Source organism: Canis lupus, chromosome 8 (genome assembly GCF_011100685.1).
Source record: "Canis lupus familiaris isolate Mischka breed German Shepherd chromosome 8, alternate assembly UU_Cfam_GSD_1.0, whole genome shotgun sequence".
Taxonomy (NCBI): domain Eukaryota; kingdom Metazoa; phylum Chordata; class Mammalia; order Carnivora; family Canidae; genus Canis; species Canis lupus.
In genome coordinates this window covers 69,001,948-69,018,236 of record NC_049229.1, presented here as the reverse complement: position 1 = coordinate 69,018,236, position 16,289 = coordinate 69,001,948, and the positions used below count along the sequence as shown (strand labels likewise).

Sequence of the window (16,289 nt, the reverse complement as noted above, 5' to 3'; positions counted from 1 at the left end):
CCGGCCATCAGACAAGTCCTGGGGACTTGTGCCCCTAGGCCCCTCCCAGAGGCCCATGATTCTCCCATGGGCCGGAGACTGCCCATTGTCTCCCGCTGGGAATTTCAGGTGCAGCCTGGACTTTGTTACCACAGCCGGATTGATGGGAAGACCCAGCTGGGCCCGCCTTCTCTTCCCCATTTCTAAAGGAGGCCTGGGTCGGCCCTCCGTTGGGCCTTGCCACCTGGAAGCTGTGGGGAGCATGAGGACGTGGGACGTGGGACGTCCTGCAAAGCCATTTGCTCACCATGGGCGGGGCCAGCTGCTCAGTGACCGGGAGTCCCCACGCTCCCCAGCTGTGCCCGGCAGAGCCCAGAGCACTGCCCAGAACTCTCCTCCCAAGGCTAAAGCAAACAGGCCCCCCGGTCTTCTTGCCAAAAGTGGATCTGGGGGTCAGGGTTTTGATGACCTAGCAACCTTTCGGTAGCACCTGGCTGGAACAGCATCTTTAACTTGTTAGCACCTGGCTAGACTGTGTCTTTAACTTGCAACCGGATGAACTTTTAGGAATCTAGAGCAGGGCTTCATTGCACACCCCCTGAGCACCTACTATGTGCTAGGCCCTGTGCCGGAGAGTCCAAATCAGACCCGTGCTGCCCTCAGACAGCTCACAGTCTTGGGTGGAACGGGATGATGGGTGGCGGGCAGATGAGGGACCCCACAAGGAGCCAGGGCCCCGTGGGAGCCTGAAAAGCAGCCTTGTGGTCAAGCAGGGAGAGCTTCCTGAAGGAGGTAATGCCTGGGATGTGGAATCAGAGGAGGGAAGGGTGTTCCTGGAGGAGAGCTCTAGGTGTGAGCAAACGCTTGGGTCAGTGGGACAGGAGGGCCCACCCTGTGTCCTGGGAGAGAGTTGTGTTGAGCCAGAACTGGTCCCTCAGTCCAAAGACATGGCCAAGGCCAGCATCAGTGAGTATGATGGAGGCAGGTGTTGGCTGGCTTTGCCAGAGGGCTGTACCTGCCAGCCCTGGTCCCGATGTTCCCCCCCCCCCCCCCCCACCCCCGTTACTGGAAGCCACGTGGTGCCACCAAGAGGACTTCGGAAGTGCGGGTGTGAGGCCCCCACCACCCCTGCCGCGGAGGGCAGGCCAGCCCTGTCTCTGAGCTGTCCGCTCACCTGGTGTCAGGCGGTTGTGATGACCTGCGTGAGGGACCGGCCCCCAGCAGTGCTCAGGACACACCCCCTCCCGCCCCACTCCAGGCCCCTGTGGAAAGGTGGCTCACGGCCAATTGTCCGGGCAACCGAGGGGCCAGGAACTGGAACGGGCTGGAACCCAGTTTCTCTCAGAAAGGGGTGGGTTTGGGATGGGGCTGCTGAGGAGAGCAAGCCTCACGCTGAAGACGGAGTGGCCTCCCATGGCAGGGCTCAGCGCCCCGAAAGCCCAGTGGGGGGAGCCAGCCCGAGTGCAGGGCCTCGGTGTGCCTGTCTGTGTAGTGGGGACATTGGCCACACCGGTCTGGAGGGCTCGGCCTCTGAGGATAAGCCGGCGGCCCGCCCCACAGAGCACAGAGCACCACTGAGCAGGCCCGAAGGTGGTTTATTGTCACAGCTCCCCGCTGAGTCTCTGGGACCCCCCATCAGGACAGGGTGCGTGAGCAGGCCCGGCGCCACGCTGGCCATGCGGGCCGGCCAGCGCCGTCTCTGAGCAGCCTGCTGCAGGGGAGCAAGCCGAGGAGAGCCGAGTGGGGGCCTCGCGGGGAGGGCGGCCAGTGGGCGGCCGGCAGGGGTGACGAGGGAGCTGTGACTCCGACGGCATGCTCAAACCACTCCGAGCGACGGCCCACTCCTCCCTGGCTCCAGCGACCCTCAGGCCAACCCCAGGCTGGTGGCAGATGGGCCCCTCGACGTCCTCGGGGTGCGTAGCCGGGCAGACGAAGCCCCGAGCACGGCTGATCTGGGTGTCCCGGCGGCTCAGTGGGGCCCAGACCCCAACACGCTCTGCGCCTCCGCCAGCACTACGACGTCCGGGAGCCGCTGGCGGGTTGGCGCCGGGGGCGTCGGGCTGGCTACGTGGACAGGCCCCGGATGAGCCTCAGCACGGCCTCGTAGGTGACGAAGACCACCATGTTGACGGGGAAGGCGCGGCAGCAGTTGAGCGTCAGCCCCTTGAAGAGGACGCGCGGCCCCTCCTCGCGGACGCTGGTCACCACGCAGTGCAGGAGGCCCCGGTAGCGCCGCTGGCCCTGCCCGTCCGCCTGCAGGCGCGACTTGATCACGTCCATGGGGGTGGCCACGGCCCAGGCCAGGACCCCGGCGCAGCCCCCGGCCAGCAGCACGCCCAAGACATCTGCGGGGGGGGGGGGTGCCGAGCGCCTCAGCCGCCCGCCAGAGCGGGGGGGCCAGGGCAGGGCCTGCGTGACCCGCGCAGAGCTCCCCACCCTGGGAGGCGCCGCGCCTGCTCTCCCGGCCCGATCCCCGCTGTGCCTGTCCCCCGTCTGCAGGCCCCGGGCCCCCACTCACCTGGCTGGCTGTGGCCAGCAGGGGGTGAGCTGCTCGCAGAGGATGGTGTAGGACAGGAAGTAGGTGGCGAAAGAGTGGCCGTCCCGGAAGAGCAGGGCCGAGCTGCCCTTGTAGAGACCCCGCAGCCCCTCCTCACGGGCCACCGTGGCCAGGCAGTGCAGTGGCCCTCGGTACTTGGGCCCGGGCACCGAACCCGCAGGGGGAGCAGGACACATGGGGGGCGCAGCCGAGGGCCCCGAGGCCGAGGGGCGCCGCTGCTGCGTCTGCGTCTGCAGCCGGACCTTGGCCACCTCGGTGGGCGAGGTCAGGAACACCTGCAGTGGGAGTGGGGGGCACCTAAGGAGACGCCCGCGGGCCGGGCCTCCCTTAGCCTCTCGCTGCCCGCGGAACCCCCGGGGGGCTCGGACCCCAAGAAGCCGCCGCTGGCCCGGCCGTCCCGGAGCAGCAGGGCTCAAAGCCAGTGCTCGCTGTTGCAGCACGCTCCGCGGGCACAGGGCGGCCTCCATACACGAGGGGAGTCGTGCAAACACGTGTGACTCAGGCGCGTGGGAGTGGTTATCACATAATTAATATGCGAATGTCACGCGTGTATTATGTAACGGATGTAAGCTTTTAGTGTAAGAATAACACAATACTAAATACTTAATAACGATAACATCGTCCTACTAATGTTACTAACAGCGCCGGCTGGGGGCCTGACACCCCTCACCCTCGGGATCGCCACCACGCCTCTTAACGGGTGAAGAGACCAGAAGCCCAGAGAGGCTCCCCAGCTTCTTGCCCCAGGTCACGCAGCTGCCGAGAACCCACTGAGCCCTGACCCACAGCTCCCGGCCCTCAGGCAGGTCCGTGCGCTGCCCCAGCCTCAGTTTCCCCCTGTGCTGGGCTGGGGGCGCCTCTCGGCCTCTCCCAACCCTGCAGTCCTGAGGTCCCCCGCGCCCCCACCCTACTCACGCGGACCACGCCAGAGGCAAATCCTGACAGCGTGATGTCGGTCTTGGCGGGCTTGGCGTCGGGGCTGCCGTAGCGGAATCGGCAGATGTGCGCGAGGCAGTGGCGGTAGGTGCCAAAGGACACGGACGAGATCAGGGACACGGTGCACACGGGCAGCGAGAGGCCTCGGTAGAAGCCCCGCAGCTGGCGGGCGGACACACAGGACCCGAGGGCCCGAGTCAGGAGGCCCGGCCGGGGAGAGGGCTGGGGCTGGGCCCTGCTCTGGCCTCCCTGGCCGGGGGTCCTCGGGCCCGCCTCCGGCTGCCAAGGCTCTGAGCGTCCCCGCCTGTAAGCTGGGGATCCTAATACTCCACTTCCGAGGTTATGTGAGGGGATGAAGAGACAGAGGGCCAGGCTGGACCTGGGACGGCTATTTGATGAGGAGGAGGAGGAGGACGTTGGATAGCATGCTTTATTGTTGCTGTTTTTGCATTTGTTCACCCCCCGACCAGCATCCCCTGGACCAGGCTCTGAGCTGGGCGCTGGGGACACCTAACGGCTCCACCCGGCACGGCTTTCAAGGGGTGCCCCTCCTCGAGGGGACAAACGCAAACGCCTGAGGTCCCTCCCTGACCATCAGAGGCCCCAGAGGCCACCTGCAGGCCCTCCCCTGAAGGCGGCACCCCCTCTGTGCCGACGCCTGGCTCTCGTCCTCAGAGAAAGCAGCAGGCCATCCGGCAGATGACAGAGCTGAGCCTCCCCTGGGTGGTGGGCGGGCCCGGGGTCTGAGGCCCTGACCGCCTCCTGCCCATTACCCGGGGCCCAGGCCTACCCGCTCTCGGCGATACGTGTCCCACACGCAGTGCCCGATGCCCCTGTACTTGGGCTCTGTCTGGATCTTGACCTGTGAGAGAAGCAGGCTTCAGGGAGGGGTGGGTGCAGGAGACCTGGAGGGCAGCCTAGTCTCAGGGGCCTTCGGGCGGCCGGTGGAGGCCTGGCTGTTGCCGTACCTTCACCGTGTCCAGGGGGTAGCCCACAGCAACACCGCAGACACCTGGAAGGAGGTGCAGGGGAGCAGGTGAGGAGGGAGGCAGGGCCGAACCGCAACCCGCTCCCGCTGGCAATCAGCCCACCCGTCTGTCCACACCATGTCTCATCAACCCTGAGCGCGTTGATGCAGAGAAGGAAACGGAGGCTCAGCCAAGCCTCTAGCAGTTCCTCCTGGGTCTTGGCTGGGGAAAGCCAGGGACGCTCCACGGCCTCAGCTCGGGGGCCACATTTTGGGAGAGCCTCTGCCCCGACACCTGCTGGGCCGTGTCTCCAGGCCGGGCAGCCTGTGATGGGCCTGCCTTCCAGCTGCGGGGGGTGTGTGGGGTTGAGGCACAGACCCAGCAAAGGCCAGGAGGTGGGAAAGCCCAGGTCACCCAGGGCTCTGGGAGGGACTGCCTGGAACCACAAGTCTGAGCGGAACAGAGTGGGATGTGAGGCTTCCCAGACCAGGGCCCTCTCCCTGCAGAGGGCCGGGTGCCACCATCCTGTTCTTTCTCCTTTCCTGACACCAGGGCCTCAGTGTCCGAGCTCCCGGCATTGCCATGGGGAGCCCAGAGAGCCACAGATTCCTGGGGTTACATACCCTGAGGGCCACCTGAGGACCATAAGGCCCTTCGGGGCTCTGCCCTGATCACTTGGCATCCCGGGACTCGAGGAATGCACATGAATGAATGATCGAGTGCGGAGTGAGTGAACAAAGCAAATGAAGCAAAGGACCGACTGGATGACTTGGTTCGAATTCCCTCCTTGACCCTCACACAGACCTCACCAAACTCCTACTCGTCCATCAGAGCCCCACCACGCCATCGCCTCCTCTCTGGAGCCCTCCCTGACCCCTGCATCTGGGCTGCCTCTGTGCTGGAAAACATGTTGATCAGAGTCCCCGTCACGTGGTCTGGCTGCTGTCCCACGCGTGCCATGTCTGTCCTCCACAAGGACAAGCCCAGGTCTGACCTGGCCCGGAGCAGACACGGGACTCGAGAGCCCTTCCTGGCTCCGTGATCTTGGCCAAGTCAAGTCCCCTCTCTGAGCCTCCTCCTTGGGGGGCTGACATCCAGGGCGGCAGCTGGCCTGGGGCCTCAGCAGGGTGCCCGGTGAGGCCAGGGTTCCTGTGTGTCCTGAGTCAGCTCTGCTCCCCCGCCCCGGGGGGAGAGCACCCCACGCCATTCCTGGGAGTATCGACCAGCACCCACTGCTGTTTCGCAAGACCTGCAAGGCCGAGGGGGCCTCACCCAAACAGGCTCCCTGGCTGGAGGATCGAGGGCCCGGTGCGGGGGAGCCCGGCCCCAGCCTGTTTCCCAGCGGGCCGGTTATCTCCCTGGACTCGCCTTTCGCAACCAGCGCTGCCCCCAGGAGGGACAACAGCTTGGGAGGCCAGCAGCCGGGACAGCACAGCCAGCCGCGGGTGGGGGGGCTTGCAGGGCCTCCCCCCTTCCCCGGCCCACCCCCTGCAGCCCGGGTTTCCGGCCCCAGGCCTGCTTGTCCTCACTGTCCACCCCGCCCGGGCCCTCCGTTCCGACGGCAGCTCGGCCACCCTTCCCCACACCGATGGCTGTGAGCCCCCCAACCCCCCCAGCCCCTCCGCCGTGGGCCCCCAGGCCGAGACGTCAGGCCCGTGCGGACCCCCCACCCCGTGCCCCCTCCCAGCACCTGCGGCCGCACCAGGTCCTGACCACTTCCGGCGCCCCTCGAGCCCCCTGCCCTGGGGGGCTACTGTCGGGGCCCAGCACACCCCAGCTCCCCGTCTGTTACCTCCGATGGCTCCAGCGACAAAATCCATGGACGGCACAGGGGTGGGGGAGGCCCTCGGGTCTGCCTGCCTGCCAGCAGTCGTGCCACCGCCGGGGTGGCCTCAACAGCAGCTCGTCAGCTCCCGGGCGACCTTAAATACCGGGGCCGGGGGAGGGACAGGACGCAGGAGCCCGCTGACCAGTGGCGTCGAAGGCAGAGGCCGTGGGGTCAATGCCCAAACCCAGGCACCGGGCAGCTGGACTCCCTCCCACCCCCCGCCCCCCCTACGACCCTTGTCCCAGTGCCCCTGGGACCCAGGTATCAGGAAGTGTGTGAGAGGCCACAGGCTGGCTGTCCACACTGCCTGCGGGGCTGGGCCCCAGGCCCGGTCCAAACACCTCTGGGGACGTCCCCCACCAGGCCCAGGCTCAGGCCTCTGTGGCGTCCTCAGGCCTCCTCTGGGTTCCTCCTGCCCGGGACCCCTCGAAGCTCCATCCTCATTCCCTCAACAAACACCATGTGACCTGGGGGGAGCTGAGGCTGCAGTGAGGTGGCTTAGAGCCCGTCCTGTCCTCAGGGGGCTCCAGCTGGCGGGAGGAAGTGGGGGCGAGCACGGGCAGTTTGCACGAGCCCCCCCTTGCCCCACGGCATGCAAACACCGGTCACAGCCCAGTGTCTGCTCCATGCCCTTCCCGCTGCCCCAGTCCCACGGTCCCACACCGTCCCTGTGCACCCCATCTGTCTGCTGCTCCCCGGGCCCCGCCGGGCCTGTCTCTGCTCGGTCCCCAGCACCCAGCACTGACCAGGGCTCCCTGAGCAAGGGGCCCACAGCTAGGGACCAGAGGCCAGGGCTGCTGACTGGGCCTCTGACTAAGGCCAGGGCCTTCGGAAGGGGAAGGGGCCCCCACAAGAGGCAGCTTCCACCTGCTGGTTCCTTGCAACCCTCGTAAAAAAATCAGTGACCCCTGGCAGCGCGCCCCATCTACCAAGCACCACTCCTTCACCGGCTCCTGGGGTCCTCATCACAGCCCCCGGAGGGAAGCAGGGCTAAGGGTCCCCATCTTACAGATGGAGCCACGGAGGCCAACAAAGGGGATGTGCCAAGGCCTTGCAGGTGGCAGGGCTGGATGGGATGGCCGGACACTCTGGAACAAGCAGCCCCTTTCTGATGCCAGGGGCCAGGCCCTGGTGCCCGTGAGCTTTGCCCCCATGGCCGTCACCCAGTGGGCCCTCCTAGGGGCTTCACACGTGCTCCCATATGACCCACATGGCAGTGCTGTGAGGTGGCCACGGGGACACTCAGGCTTAAGGAGACTGTGCACCTGCCCAGGTCACACAAACAAGGTCCCGCTGAGCAGAAAGCTGGCAGGACCGGCGAGGAGGGCCAGGTGTTGATGTCACTGGGCTCAGCCTTGTCCCAGTGGCCCTTGGTCAGGGACCATTGTCTCCCTATTTTCTTGTCTTCTGCTGGGTGGACACAGGCTGGCCTTGACCAGGCTGGGTGCTGATGGAGGGGGAGCCCCAGCCCCGCCGCCCAGCCACTGCAGGGTGAGGGGAGGACAAGTTGGCAGTGGCAGCCGCCACGCAGAGGGCAGAGGGCAGAGGGCAGGATGCAGCCCGCGCAGGGCCGATCCTGATGCCCAGCCTGGCCTTTAGAGAGACGCAGCTCAGCGTCTGCCTGCATTCAAGCCCCAGCGGCTCCGAGACCACAGCAGTAACCACAGACAGGAGTCCCTGCCCCGTGGTTCTTACGTTCTAGGGACAGGGACAGATCGCCAATAGGTGAGATGACAAGGGCGCAGGGGCTGCCGGACAGCAGTGAGCGCCAAGGACAGAGCAGAGCACGGAGGAGACAAGGGGCGTGTGGGGGTGGGGCCGGGCGGGCAAGGGGCCGCCCAGACGGTGACATACTAGACCAGCGTGTTTTCCCCGGTCACCTCCCCGGTCACCGAAGCCAAGTATCGCCGGCCCTTTGTCTCCCAAACAAACATGCTCAGACTTCACCCTTCTCCGAAGCAGCCACGGGAGACACAGGCCACCCACCCCAGCCTTCGGGGCTGCGGTTCGGGTCAGAAGTCCCCCAGCCGGCTGTGAGCTTCGGGCGGGCAGGGCCGGGCCAGACCGCCCCTGAGCCCACAGCACCGCACGGGACGGCCACCCTGGGGAGGCTGGGGCAATAAAGCTGCAGGACAGCAAGTCGGGGAATGGGTGGGCGGGCGGGCGGATGGATGGACACGTGGGCAGATGAAAGATTGGATGAATGGGTGGATAGATGGATAGACGGAGGGAGGGAGGGATGGACAGACAGATGGGCCGAAGGATGGGCAGGTGGATGGAGGGGGCGGCGGGGTGGGGGCGGATGGATTGACAGTCCACGATACAAAGGAATGAACAGAGTCAGCGTGGGGTCACCTGCTCACACTTGGCTCCACCTGACACAGGTGGAACGAGGCCGCGGGGTGGCTGGGCAGGCAGGGGTCTCGGCCGGGGGAGAGCTCAGGAGGGACGCCCACAGCCTGGGTTCGGCTCCGGGCTGCGCCTCTCCCAGATGTGTGGCCTCAGGCCGGTAGTGTCACCTCTCCGGGTCTTGCATGGATGGCAGGAAGGCAGGGCCCATGGGAAGCCTCCCGTGCCACTCCTCTCCATCAGCACCAAGGCCGGCTTCAGGCCCTCCTCCGCCACCGCCCGGCGGTCCTCAAGGAGGAGACTGACATCGCACAGGAAACCCAGCCCTGGGCTGCCGCAAAGGGCTCTGGGAACAGGGCGCGGCGCTGGCCCCACTGCACACACGGACTTGCCAGCCAAGGGGCTTGACACATCCCAAAATGTGTTTTTACATTTTATAAGAAAAGAATAACTCTAAGTTGTTTTTTTAAAAAATCTAGACGGAAGAGAGAGAGCACAGAAAGTGAAAGCCCCACAGGCCAGGTCTGGGTCCTGCTTTCTAGTCAAGGACAAGCAAACACCACATTTTCTTTTTTGTTGCTTTTTTGGCTTGTTTTTTTTGTTTGTTTGTTTGTCTTGTTTAGCACAGGGAGAGGGAGGGGGACACTGGGGTGGCTCAGAGATTGAGCATCTGCCTTCAGCTCGGGGCATGATCCTGGAGTCCCGGGATTGAGTCCCGCATCGGGCTCCCTGCATGGAGCCTGCTTCTCCCTCTGCCTGTGTCTGCCTCTCTCTCTCTCTGTGGGTCTCTCATGAATAAATAAATAAATCTTTAAACAAACAAACAAAAAATATAGAAAGGGGGAGGGGCAGAGTGAGAGGGAGAGAGAGACTCTCAAGCAGGCTCCAGGCCCATCGCAGAGCTGGATCTCGCAACCCTGAGATCATGACCTGAGCTGAAATCAAGAGTCAGATGCTCAACCAATGGAGCCACCCAGGCGCCCAAACATTTTCTTTTCTACTGTCATTCTATGCTTTGCTTCTTTCCCTTACCGACATGTCTGGGACACTGTGCCCCCACAGCTCCTGGGAACTCCCTTCTGGTCATGTCCGTGGTCCCCCAGGTGTGGCCGAGCGTTTACCGGGGGACACTGAGCCAGGGAGCTGAGCCAGGCTTGGCCCCGGCCCTGGCTGCCCTCGCGGTGTGACCCAGGGGAACCGCCAGGCGGCCTAGGCCTCAGGTCCTGGTCTGCACAGCGGGAATCCTGTTACCCACGCCGACAGGTGGGGCCCCAGGAGGGGGCCTGGGGAGCCCTCAGTGTCTGCGGAGCCCTTGGGGCCGTGCCCGGCAGGCAGTAGGAGAACATGTTACCATCATGATTTCACTCACAAGATCCGCCTTGGCTTGTTTCCACTTGATACCAGGGGGTGCTCCCACGGGCCTGCATTGGGGTCTCTGTTGTTTCCATGGGGCGCACTCTCAGGAGGGGGACTGCTGAGTCGAAGATACCCGGTCAATCTTTAATTTTCACCTGCTTTGCCACTGGGGCAGGATGTGGAGAGGTCGAGGAAGGGCGGTGGGATTTCCGGGTGACAGAGATGGTCCAGGAAGTGAGAGCGGGCATGGGGGCCCAGGCTGGCTCCAGAGACCGGCAGCCCGGGCATTTCCAGAAAAAGGGGCTCCAGGGTCCGGAGAGCTGAAGTTCCCACCCAGCTCAGTCTGACCAGGAGGGAATCACTGACCCCAAGTCAGTTTCTGCATCTATAAAACGGGACAGGTGAGAGTGTGTGCTCTGGGCGTGGATGTCCCTAAGGCCCAGCTGGCTGCTGCAGACCACAAGGCGCCGGGGGTGGGGGGGGGTGAGCTGCCGCACAGCAGAGGTGGGACTCGAGGGCGGGGCCTCACAGGCAGCCTCAGGCCTGACCTTGTTGAGGACCTGCTCCTGCCCTTACCCACACCCCGACTGTGTCTTCACTCTTGGGCACCCAAGCCATAGCCCAAGCCCTCCCTGGCCTGCTTCCTACGGCATCTCCCGCTGGCCACGTTTCCAGCCCCTGGCTACCCCTTCATGCCCAGGACTCAAACCTGGAATCCACTGGCTGGAAGGGCTGAGACAATTATCGGCCCTGGGCCTCAGGGGTCACATTTGGACAAGATGACCTCTGACCCCACCCTGATCCAAGACACAGGGAGTTGGATTGAGCAACAGGAAGCTCTCTCCATATAAAGCAGACTAAAGCCTGATGGTTTAAAAAAAAAAAAAAAAAAAAAAAAAAGCCTGATGGTTTAGAGGAGGGAAGCTTATTGGCTTTTGTCAATCAATCAATCATTACAGGGGGCCTGGTCTTGTGCTGGGCACTGGGATCCAGAAATGACCTAGAGACTCGCCTCACCCACCTGCAGGCCCAGCCTGGCTGGGGACTCAATACTATCTACTACTGCAGAACAAATGACCCCAAATTTAGCGGCATCAAATGGCCACATGACGTCCAAGTGTCCGCAATCTGGGAATAGCTTGGCTGGCTGTGGCTCAGGGTTTCCCCTGATGCTGCCATCAAGGTGTGGGGCTGGGCTGCACCATCTGAAGGCCTGACGCGGGCCGGGGGACCTCCTTCCAAGGTGGCTGGAGGCCTCGGTCCTCGACACAGGGGACCTCTCCACGGGACCACTCCTGACATGGCTCCCAAGGTCCCCCCAGAGCTGGTGATCCAAGAGGAAGAGCAATGGGGTGGCCACAATGCCTTGGTGACTGTCTCGCAAGTGACACATGGTCCTTCCCACTGTTTTCTATTTGCTGGAAGTGAATCACTCATTCCGGCCCACCCTCGGTGAGAGGGGAATTAGGAGGTGGAGGGTGTGGACGAATTAGTGGACGTGTCTTCAAGCCACCACAGCCAGCCGGGACTGGAAACAGCTGAGCGTGGCCAGCCTGTGTCCGCTGGGGCTTCGTGGAGGCTTCCAGCAAGGGGGTACAGCCGAGCTGCTCCGGAAGAAGGCAGGGGCCCACAGGGGTGTGGGTGAGGGCACGTCGCCAGCTGGGCCAGAGCACACAAGTGCCTGGGAAGCCCCCCGAGGCCAGGCTCACCGGGACGCCCCTGCTGCCGGACGGACGAAGATTCTCAGGAACACAGATGGGGTGAGAGAGGCCTGCCTGCCACCCTCCACCTGGCCCCCCGGCCCCGTGAGGGGTACACCCCGGGGGGACGCCTGGCTCCCAGCCAGCCCCTCATGCTTCCCGCCACGTGGCATAGAAGTCAGGCTCCCAAGGGGGCTGAGGACAGAGACTCCGAAGGACAGGACCGTCTCTCAGGAGGACAGAGCCCGAAGCTGCAGGTGCGGGGGAGAAGGGGACAAAGGAGGGACTGTCCACGGGCAGCTGCCCGGGAAGACGCTGCCTGGCTGGGCGGCCGTGACAGGCGGAGAAGCCGGGGGGAAGGAGGGACACAGAGGTCGCACAAGGCCCTCCCCGCTGCGAGAGGTTCTGGAACAGGGGGACTCCGGGCCCAGGACTCCTGCAGGACGGCAGGGCTCCGGGACGCCCGACGCCGAGGGTATCTGTAGCTTCCCGGCCTGTCCTGCACCTGCGCTCCGGGGCCCGGCCTGCTGCGTCCGTGACCGGCCAACCCGCCTGTGGGCTCAGAGCAGGTCATCCCGCCCCCTGCCGCGGCCTCCCGTGGTGCCAACCCCAGCTCACCCGCCACCCAGCCCAGCGCCCTCGTGGGGACACACTGCCCTCCTCCGGCCACTGCCCTCGGGTGCCTGCTCACACGGCCCTCTGGCCTGGGACAACGGTCTGCTCACCGGCCCCGGGACAGCGTGCCACCCCAGGGAGGCCAGCCCGGGCCAGCCCACGCAGTGCCGGGTCTGCACACCTGCTGGGTGCCTCCGGCCCTCTGTCCTGCGGGAGGGCCCCTGCACCACCCCTCGGGCCTCCAGGCCCTCCAGCACCCTCGGGCCTCCAGGCCCCGGCACCCTCGGGCAGGCCCCTGCAGGCTCTATTTTTACACTTGAAGCATTTGCAGGGCGTCTATTTATATCGTTCCCATCTTGAGTTTCCGGTCAGGTCATCTCCTAACCTGGCCGAGCCTCCCTCCCTCTGGGCTCAGGTCTCTGGACCACTCCCAGGCCAAGGCGGGGGGGGGTGCCCCGTGCAGGAGAAGCCCGCAGCTCACCGAGAGGTGCCCCAGGACACCGCCAGTGTTCCCGAAGCGCGATGGAGATGGTCCAGGGGCCCAGAGCGGGCACGAGGGCCCAGGCCGGCTCCAGAGTGGGCAGCCCGGGCATTTCCAGTAAATGGGGCTCCATTCAGGTGAGTTGCTTCAAGTCTCCCTAAGGAGAGAACTCGGAGCACCCTGCACTTGGGAGGACAGCGGCTGGCTGTCCCCAACGGGTCCCCGGCCCTTCGGCCTCTGTGGCCCAAAGTGGACTCACTTAGTTGGGGGCTGGACTGCACCAGAGGCCGGAGACATCCAGAGGGCAGCCACCGGTTCACGGAGACAGAGACCCGTCGGAGCCAGTTCCCATGAGTGCGGGGCAGGGAGCCCTAGTTCGGTCCCCCTCCTGCCTGCCACAGTCCTCGAAGGCTGGAGACCTTGCCCTCCCCAGGTGGACAGCTGAAGATGCCTTTGGGAAACCCCTAATCTCACAGATGAATAAGGGGTCACTTTATTTTATTTTTTAAAAGATTTTGTTTATTCACTTGAGAGAGAGACAAGGCAAGAGCAGGAGCAGGGGGATGCGCAGGGGCAGAGGGACAAGCACACTCGCTGCTGAGCAGGGAGCAGGACGTGGGACTCGATTCCAGGACCCCGAGATCATGACCTGAGCCCGAGGCAGACACTTAACCACTGAGTCACCCGTGTGCTCCTGAAGGGGTCACTTTATTTTTTTTAAAGATTTTATTTACTTATTTACTTATTTATTTATTATTTATTTATGAGAGACAACAGAGAGAGGCAGAGACACAGGCAGAGGGAGAAGCGGGCTCCACGCAGGGAGCCCGACCTGGGACTCGATCCTCCAACCTGGGATCACACCCTGAGTGGAAGGCAGATGCCCAAGTACTGAGCCACCCAGGCATCCTGAAGGGGTCACTTTATTATTTTTTTTATGAATATATTTTTTAAGAGATTTTTTTTATTTATTCAGGAGAGAGAGAGACAGAGACAGAGACACAGGCAGAGGGAGAAGCAGGCTCCATGCAGGGAGCTCCACGTGGGCCCGATCCCGGGTCTCCAGGATCAGGCCCTGGGCTGAAGGCAGACACTAAACCGCTGAGCACCCCGGGCTGAAGGGGTCACTTTAAATGCAGGTTGTGAGCCCCTCTGTTCCCTGAGGCTGATTCCTAGTCCTGCAAACCTGTGTGTCAGCCACCATCCTGGGAGGCTCTGATCTTGGAGGCCTAGTGAGGGGAGCCTGTGGCTGGGGCCCCACTGCAGGCCAGGCCGGGACCCCGATCCCCCGCTCAGCTGCCTGTTAACCCCCTGCCTGAGTTCCTGAGTTGGCACAGTGATGCTTGCTTTCTCTCTTTTTCTTTTTCTTTTCTTAAATTTTTTTTTCTTTTTTTCTTTTTAATGTAGGCTTCTGGGGCTCCTGGGTGGCTCAGTGGCTGAATGTCTGCCTTTGGCTCAGGGCGTGATCCCGGGGTCCTGGGATCGAGTCCCACATCGGGGAGCCTGCTTCTCCCTCTGTCTGTGTCTCTGCCTCTCTCTGTGCCTCTAATGAATAAATAAAATCTTTATAAAAATAAATAAATGTAGGCTTCTTGCTCAGCGTGGAGCCCAAGGCAGGGCTTGAACTCACGATGCCAAATCAAGACCTGAGCTGAGATCAAGCATCGGATGCTTAACTGACTGACCTCCACAGGTGCCCTGTGACTCTTGCTTTTGGGTCAAAACTGACAGGCATGGGTGCAGGAGTCTGGCTCTGCAGACAGACAGACACACCCCACTCCAGGAGAGGCATGTCCCCTTCCTGCACCTCCCTGGCTCCTTATCAGGGCAGACTGTAGCCCAGCAGGCCGAAACTTTGTTTCTGAAGCTTTTAATTCTAAAAATCCGTTTTAGAAAAAACTACCACCCAGAGCCCCCACCACCCCCCTCACCTCTTGTTCACAGAACACAAGTCCTTGGAGAAGCGTCAGGCTATCAGCCAGCAGGGCCTCCCACTCATTTCACCCCCCCACCCAGGGCCCATCACCTTTCATGCCTCTGGCCATGCAGCTTGCACATTTATTGAGCACCCACTGTGTGCCTGCCTTGCCTGACAGTGTTAATGGAGGAGGCAGAGAAGGTCCCTGCCCTGGTGGAGCTTCCATTCCAGCGGGAGAGAGGTGATAAACGCATAGAGGAACAAAAAATGTCACTCTAGGAGCTGAAAGAGACCAGTGTGGGGAGGGGAGGCGGGCTGTCCACTGCAGACAGGGAAGGCCAGCCAAGCCCTGTGTGAGGAGGTGAACAAATGAACAGGGGCCCGAGTTCTGGAGGTGATCTGGGCAAGGGAAGAGCTTCCCAGGCAGGGGAAGCAGCCGGCGCAAAAGCACTGGGGTGAGGATGGGCTTGGGGTATGAGGTTGTGGTCCGATCCCCTTGGGCTTAGAAGCACCCAGGTTTTATTCCAAGTGAGCGGGGAGTCAGTTGGCAGCCCAGCCCAGCCCAGCCCACGTCACCCGGGTCAAAACAGCCTCCTGTCTCTGGATTCAAGTGATTTCAGGGTGGGGAGAACAGAGGTGGTTTTCTTTTCCTCTTTTCCTGCTGGTGTTACTAATTCTTCCACATGGGACCTGCCTTGTGTAGGGAATTATAAAAGCTGTACAAAAGAAAAACTTGCACCATGGACTTTTCAGTGACCTGGCTTGACCCCTGGGCCCCTGTGACACTCCCTCCCCCACCCGCTGTCCTGCTACTGCTCTGGCTTCCAGTTCCTCCTGCCCTATAAGGCAGGGGACCCAGGAGAGCCCTGCAGGGTGGCTTCCCCGGGGACAGGGGTGGGGCCTGCGGCTCTGCGGAAGGTGAGGAGTTTGAGCAACCGTATCCTGTGCTCTAATTTTATCCTCAGGAAACGAAACAGAAGAGACACAGAAACCGACAGCTGACGTCATAATGCAGCTCCAAAATATGGGCATCGCGTCCTCATTTACTTGGCCAGGACTTCCTCGTTTTCACTTTCTGGTCTCTTCCGAACTGCCACCGGAGCCCCTGGAGGTCAGGGTTCATGCCACCTGCCCCAAGCATGGCATTAACTTCAAGGCACGTGCATTCTCCTAAAAAAAAAAAAATTAAATAAAAAATATGTAAGGCAAGGCGCCTGGGTGGCACAGTCGGTTAAGTGATTAAGCAAGCATCCCACTCTTGGTTTCGGCTCAGGTCGTGATCCCAGAGTCATGCCCTGCATCGGGCTTCACACTCAGCGCAGTCAGAGCCTGCTTGAGATTCTCGCCCTCTCCTTCTGTCCCTCCCCCTGCTTGTGCTAACAAAATAAATAAATTCCTTGTCCAGTGTTCTCAACTTTCTGATTTACTGCCCTGTTAAGGTACTCGACTTTGTTCTCAAACCTCCAAAACCAGGGGTAGATGCTGCAGGCATTTTGCTTTGCTCCCTGAGGCACTGGCTCCCAGGGAACAACTTGTTCCTAGGGGTGAGTCACCTGGATATAGTCTAATTGTCATGCTTGGGAGGCCTCCAGCTAGGGGAGT

At 62.5% G+C, this 16,289-nt stretch overlaps 1 protein-coding gene and 1 long non-coding RNA gene across 2 annotated transcripts; one reads left to right on the top strand and one right to left on the bottom strand.

Moving 5' to 3' along the window:
• Positions 1-1,554: 1,554 nt before the first annotated feature.
• On the bottom strand, positions 1,555-6,371 carry SLC25A47 (solute carrier family 25 member 47). The gene is given in 7 exon segments (XM_038545729.1): positions 1,555-2,324; positions 2,498-2,519; positions 2,521-2,811; positions 3,452-3,634; positions 4,263-4,334; positions 4,441-4,484; positions 6,233-6,371. Coding segments are annotated over 7 exon segments (921 nt in total). The 5' UTR covers positions 6,261-6,371; the 3' UTR covers positions 1,555-2,043.
• Positions 6,372-12,624: 6,253 nt separating this feature from the next.
• On the top strand, positions 12,625-15,911 carry LOC111097163. The gene is made up of 2 exons (XR_005363784.1): positions 12,625-12,906; positions 15,653-15,911. It is a non-coding gene; the product is annotated as an uncharacterized LOC111097163 (long non-coding RNA).
• Positions 15,912-16,289: the final 378 nt, after the last annotated feature.